At 47.5% G+C, this 6,617-nt stretch overlaps 1 protein-coding gene across 1 annotated transcript in view; it reads left to right on the plus strand.

Moving 5' to 3' along the window:
- MFSD4A (major facilitator superfamily domain containing 4A) overlaps positions 1–3,133 on the plus strand; it is a 28,587-nt gene extending 25,454 nt beyond the window's left edge. The window contains exon 10 of the mRNA XM_028530919.2: positions 908–3,133. Coding sequence (XP_028386720.1) covers positions 908–963 — 56 coding nt within the window. The 3' untranslated portion in view covers positions 964–3,133. The remainder of the gene's footprint in view (positions 1–907) is intronic.
- Positions 3,134–6,617: the final 3,484 nt, after the last annotated feature.

Raw genomic sequence — 6,617 nt, forward strand, 5'->3', positions numbered from 1 at the left:
TTCACACCCTTTTTTTTTTTTTTTTTTTTTTTCAAAAAGAAGTCCCTCAGGCCAAGTAGCAAAGAAAAGCACTTTCAGGGCAGAGACACCACCTCAGAACAGTCTCACTCCTGGAGACCCCAGGCAGGGGCGGTCCCAAAACTGTTTGCATGACCTCTGCCCAGACCTCTCAAAGTCTCCACAACTGTTTCAGGGGGCACACAGCCAGTTATTAAGAGGGGGTGCCCAGGCAGAGCCCTGGTCTCCCCCACAGGAAGCCAAGACTGAAGGAACAGGCAGCCAGAGGCCTCTCTTGGCAGGTGGACACATGCACCCTTTAAACAATCCGTTTAAAAGCCCTGAGAACAACAAGGGCTTCCCAGGCAGCTCTGACTACAGCCTTGCTTCTCCGGTGGCAGGTGCCCACTGCCGTCTAGCCCCACACTCAGGACAGAGCGCTCACCTGCACATGCAGGAAGGAGTGGCTGCGCCCTGACTGGTGTGTGGCTCAGTGGGCTGGGGGCGTGCGAGAGGCAGCCGATCAAGGTTTCTCTGCAACATCAATGTTTCTCTCCCTCTCCTTCTCCCTCCCTCCCCCTCTCTAAAAATAAATAAAATCTTTAAAAAAGTAATATTGGATAGTTGCTAAATGTCAACTAACACTTGATAAATTCCCAATCAAGGAGGACAGAAAGAAATACATATTCCCCAAGCCCAAGACACTAGTCTCAACAAACTGTCCCCACCAACAGTTTGCCAGGGCTCGTGGGTCTGACTTGTCACTTGGTTCCCCAAGGGGCCATGGGACAGCAGAGGAACGAAAGGCTCGGGCAAGCTCTCAGCATGAGTGATCGCTGCAGTGTCACCGGAGCTGCTGAAATGTGCTACCTGGTCGGTTGGTTGGTCTGTCTGTCTGTTTCTGTTGCAGTTCTCACCCAGGACAAACCTCTTGGAGTGGAAAGCTCAGAGTGCTACCAGAGGTAAAAGTGGGTGAAGGCGGCAGGCGAAGACACCTGGCCTCTCGAGCACCAGCGGAGACCGAAGTGTGGAAGGGCGCCGGGGCGGCCGTGGAGCAGCCTCCGACCCCTCGGTTCGGACTTCTGCACACTGGACACTGGCATAGAAGAAATTAAACCGGGCTCTGGTACCTGGGTCCTCCCTGGGCAAATCATTAGAGGTGCACCTGGCTACTCAAGTTCCTTTCCTCGTTCCTGGTTCTGGCTTTTGGTCAGAGCTGTCTGCCTGGGAAGGAGGCAAACAGTCATCCGCTTCACGCCACTGGCTGCCTCCTGGGTGGACCACACTCTGGGTTTGAAGGTCACTCTTAGTTGAATTTGAAAATACAGGTTGAAATTATAAAGCTCGGTGATCATTGCTGTATGTAGATGCATTTTAAGTTAATCAGAACAAATTCATGGCATGCTCTCAGGGTTTGTGTGCTTTTTATTTATTAACAGTCCAACGTCCCTCAAATTCCTGCTGCTGACATCAGTAGTTTGTCCGCAATCCAAAACAGTAAAAGGAAAACTTGAATCTTGCTGTCTTTGGGACACTAATTCAGTGATATGCTGGGCTAGCTTCTACGGGCTTATAAAAGCTGATTGTTAAACTTTCTTTTTAAAAGCTATTTGTTAAATACAGCCATTATTAAAAATTAAATTATAGAAACTTAAAATACACGAAAAACAAAGGTAATAGTTACTCAAAACTCATCACTTCCTAATCTTTCTACGCCTGTGTTCCTGAAGCAATGTGTGACTGTCGTGCCCGTGTGGTGCGCACACTGTGCAAAGGAGTGTCGCTGGGTGTCTCCCTCGGGCTCCCCTCTCAGGGGCACGGTGTTGGTGGCTGGAGATCGGCCATGGTGGGAGTACTGACACCACAGCAATTGGCAAAAGCTACCAATCATAGCTAGTCTCACCTGGAGAGCCCGGTGGTAAACATCTGCCAGCACACCACTGCTAGTAGTCAGTGCTAACTGGTCCAGAAGTTGCCTCGAGACTGAGATGGATGTTCTGTCTTTCTTTACTGACACTGACTAGCTTATAGAAGGTATAGAAACGGCACTGAGGATTTCTCAAAAATATCCAATGTAAATTTACATCTTCTATAGAGGAAAACAACTCTTCACTGGCATACCTCAGGGATATTGGGGGTTCAGTTCCAGACCATCACAACGAAGCGAGTATCGCAATAAAATGAGTTGTCGTCTTTTTGCTGGTGGAGGCTCTTGCTTTCAATTTGTAAAAAAATGCAACATCTGTGAAACGCAATAAAGTGAGTCCCAATGCAACGAGGTATGCCTGTGTACCACGTCAAGTTCTTTAACAAAAACAGGATTTTGGAACAATTCAGGCTGTGTAGTATACGGAAGCTGTGCCTGACTGTCAAGCAAATCCCGTGCAAAGAAGGCAAACTCAGAGACTTGGCGAGGGAGAGCAGCTGCGCTGGGTTGTGACGTGGCTGTGACAAGGACTGTGCACCAGTTCGCCTGCACTTGTGCATATACAAATGTACATGTATAAAAACAAGTGGATCACGACTCTCAGTAACCTGCCCCAGTACTGCGGGTCACATGCCCGACACGGGAAGTTTATCCTGGAACTGTGGGCACTGTCCTGGAAGCCAGCTCCACCTGCCAGCAGCCTGGTGCGGTGGTAAGAACCCGGCTGTCCAGAGACCTGGTTCAAGCGTTGGTCTCAGCGTCTGTCTCTGTGGCAGAGAGATCACTGAGGCTCTTCCAGCTTTGCTTGTTTTAAAAATCTGTAAAGTGACATTTCTAAAAGAATCTTACCCTACCTCAAAGGAATTCTGAAAGAATTAAGTGAATTTGTATAAACCAGTTATTATATGCCTGACATAGAAACTGCTTCATAAATGTTGGCAATTTTTATTTTTAAAACCTGTAAGCAGCTTAGAAATTGTTCATGTGTTTGTTACATATTTACTGTAAGCCAAACAGGTCCCGACTCTTTTGAAAGCTGGTGGCCCAGGGCTGTGGTTTGAGCTGTGTCTGCAGACGGGGAGAAGCATGAGATGCCCACCGGACTTGAACCTGCAGCCCGACTGCAGGGAGTGGCTGACTGGGACGAAAAGGAGACAGCTGGATTTTTCTCATGGGCTTTCAAGAAAACATCCCTTTTATACAGATTTAGAAATAAGAATCAATAGCTTTATCTAAGGTGATCAGTATTAATTTGTGAATATAGAAAATAAGGCTGAAACAAATTTGACTGCCTTTTCTAAAATAAAATGCTTTAAACTGAGTGTGTTGTCTATTCTCAAGGACACTCGACCCGTATTTGCATAAGCCCGGAAACAATATGACCAAGTGCTCCCTGCAGACAGGTCTCTCTCGTATTGTGGGTTCACACGGCTGGTATTTTAGGAGAAATGAAACTGTCACGTGAGGAACTGACAACCACTACCCCTCTGACGCACCGTCAGAGTCGGGAAAGGCAGGCAGGTTCTCATGCCACAGCGCGAACGCAACCACAGAGCAAGCCGGCCTTTCTTCTCATTTTCTTGTTAGGAGTTCTGACAAGTTCCCGGGTGCCGTGCAGTTGCCCTCTTTCCAGACTGCCCTCTGCTCCGTGGGTGTGAGATCCAACCCACCAGTGTACCAGACTCTCCAAAGGAAGGCACAGTGACACAGGTGTTTGAGAGAATTCCTTCATTCACTTAGAACGACGTATTGGGTACCTGCTGTCCTGGAGGCACTCATCTCTGTGTAGAGATGGGGCAGAAGGTGACATGGGAGTCCCTGCCTCAGAGAGACTGCACTGCAGATGAAGACACAGAGACAGCAAAGAGAGACAGCATGCCACAGGATGAGGGATGACTCAGTGCCATAAAAATAAAGCCGGGAAGGGAGGTGGAAGAGGGAATGTCAAGAAATGCTTCGGAAGATCTTTCTAAGGAGGTACCATTTGTGCAGAAACCTGAATGATGTGCAGGATCGAGCCATCCAAGTACCCGGGAAAGATCGCATCTGGCAGGACACAGCAAGTGCAAGGGCCTTAGACTCACTATGCTTGCACCTGAGGACCAACCAGCAAGCAGGCCAGTGTGCGTCCGTGCAGCAGGGGAGGGGAAGAACGCCAGGCAATAGGTCGGGGTGGGGGGGGAAGGTAGGGGCCAGACGGTATCAGCCATGTTAGGAATATGGAGTTTTTCCTTTTAGTTATGTGAGATTAGGGGAGTTGTGAGCAGGCAAGGGGCAGGGATGAAATAGTGGGCACAGGCGAAGTTACAACGGCAATAAACCACACAGGAGATGGTGGCTTGGACAGTGCGGGTTAGAGCTCTGTTCTGAAAGTCAAACAGATGATCTGCTGAGTTGGGTGTGTGGGTGTGTGAGAGAAAGACAGGAAGCAAGGCTGACCCGAAGGCACTGGGCTCGAGTAACTGGGTACCGAGTAACTGGGCAGTGAGGAAGCCACCCAACGCTGGGAGATGATGGGCCACAGAGCTCTGGTTTGGAAGTGTCAAAGGCTGGGAGATAAAAAAAGTCCAGAGGTTACTGCAGGCAAGAAGGGGTGGGAAAGAAGTATTCCAAGTCATGAAAGGCAAGGACCTACATCCAAGATTGCTCTATCCAGCAACACTTTCATTTAGAATGGAAGGGCAGATAAAGTGCTTCTCAGATAAGGTCAAGATAAAGGAGTTCATCATCACCAAGCCCTTATTTTATGAAATGTTAAAGGGATTTATCTAAGAAAAAGAAAATAAAAAACATGTATAGTAAAATGACAGCAAACTCACAAATATTAACAACCACACCTAAAACAAAAACAAACTAAGCAATCAACTAGAATAGGAACAGAACCACAGAAATGGAGATCAGATGGAGGGTTAGCAACAGGGGAGTGGGAGGAGGAGAGAGGGGGGGAAAGATACAGGGAATAAGTAGCATAGATGGTAGGTAGAAAATAGACAGGGGAGGGTAAGAATAGTATGGGAAATGTAGAAACTAAAGAACTTATGACACACGGACATGAACTAAAGGAGGGAAATGTGGGTGAGAGAGGGTGTGCAGGGTGGAGGGGAGTGAAGCGGGGGAAATGGGACAACTGTAGTAGCATAATCAATAGAATATATTTTAAAAAATAAAAAGTCCAGAGGTTAACAGAAACTCAGGCCTGGAGATGTAAATTTCACGGTCACATACAGAATGTAGGGGGTGGGGCTGAGTCGGACCACCAGGGGAGTGAATGTGGGACTGGAAGATTGAGCCCTGAGGTTCTTCAACACCTAGAAGTTTGAAACCAGGACAGAATCCAGCAGAGAAAATGAAGAGAAGCCAGAGGAGTACCAGAAGTTCAGGGGAGAGTGTGGTTTCCTGAGGGGCACGGGAAGAGCTTCTCAGGGAAAGGAATCAGTGCTGCCACCAGGTCCACGGAGGACTATGTTGCCGTGGCAACATGGAAGGGGACCTTGACTGGAGAGGGGTTTCTGTCAGCAGCGATGTGTTCACAATACGTGGGAATTGTGAGGCCAACTCTGAGGTTCCAGCAACCTCCTGACACCCATCTTCCTGCCCATTAGAACCTCTCTTTGCTGGTTTACTTTTCATTATACACTGTCCTCTTATTTGGGCGGTGTTGGGTTAAAGGTTATTTCAAAGGGAGTCACCTTTATGGACTCCCAGTTAAAGGGCATATTCCAGTAAGTGCAGCGCCTGCAGTGAGAATCCACGTGAAGTCTTGTAACTGTTAATAAATGATTGTCTCCTACCTGATTATGCCAACCCTGGAAAATTACCCAATAAAACACAAAAAGTGATTGCAAAACAGCTATTACGCCTCTCAAAAGGGGATGTGTCAGCAATAGTCAGAAAGCTTAGAAAATGGTGCATAAATAGGGTTTTTTTAACTGAAGGACTTCTTAGAGCTTTTAACATCCTAATATGCATTTTGGCTCTCCAAGGGGTGACACCCTACTTCCCAAACTTATCTGGCCTCGTGCAAGCGCCGATGTAGGTCATGTATTTTGAGAACGGCGGTGCAGGAGAACCTGGCGGTCCTCCTAAGCAATCACCTAGCTGCACTGCACACTGCTCAGCGACCTGCATCTGAAGCGACATTTCTCCAGGGTCAGCCGGCTGCTGCCCCCCACCTACTCATGTGCTGCTACCCTATCCTGCCATTTTTACCTGGAGACAGGAAACAGACCTCTCCGGCGTGATTTTGCCACCTATTAACCCTACTTCCACCCCTGAACCCAGTTCTGAAAAAGCCTAATTTCATTTGCTAAATGAACTGAAATCTCCAGTGGGATTTTTTTCTTCTTTCCTTGTGTAGTGTTTTGTTTTGTTTTAAAGAGAGAGGGGATGGGAGGGAGGGAAACACTGATCGGCGGTCTCTCCTGCGCACCCTGACCAGGGAACCAAACGAGCAAGCACTCACGTGGCGGGACAAGGCCCAACCCACTGGGCCACCCTGGTCAGGGGCTGAACGCTCCAGTTTTCAATCTCAAAAACTACAGGAAGAAACAGGGCCTAGAGCAGAAATAAGCAAAAGTTGCTTCTTACAACAGAATACAAGCAACTAATTAAAAGATTTTTTAACTTTTTAAAAATTTAAATTTTAAAATTTAAAAGTAAAATAAAGCGATTTCACATGGCGAATAGTTTTTCT

Source organism: Phyllostomus discolor, chromosome 14 (genome assembly GCF_004126475.2).
Source record: "Phyllostomus discolor isolate MPI-MPIP mPhyDis1 chromosome 14, mPhyDis1.pri.v3, whole genome shotgun sequence".
NCBI lineage: Eukaryota > Metazoa > Chordata > Mammalia > Chiroptera > Phyllostomidae > Phyllostomus > Phyllostomus discolor.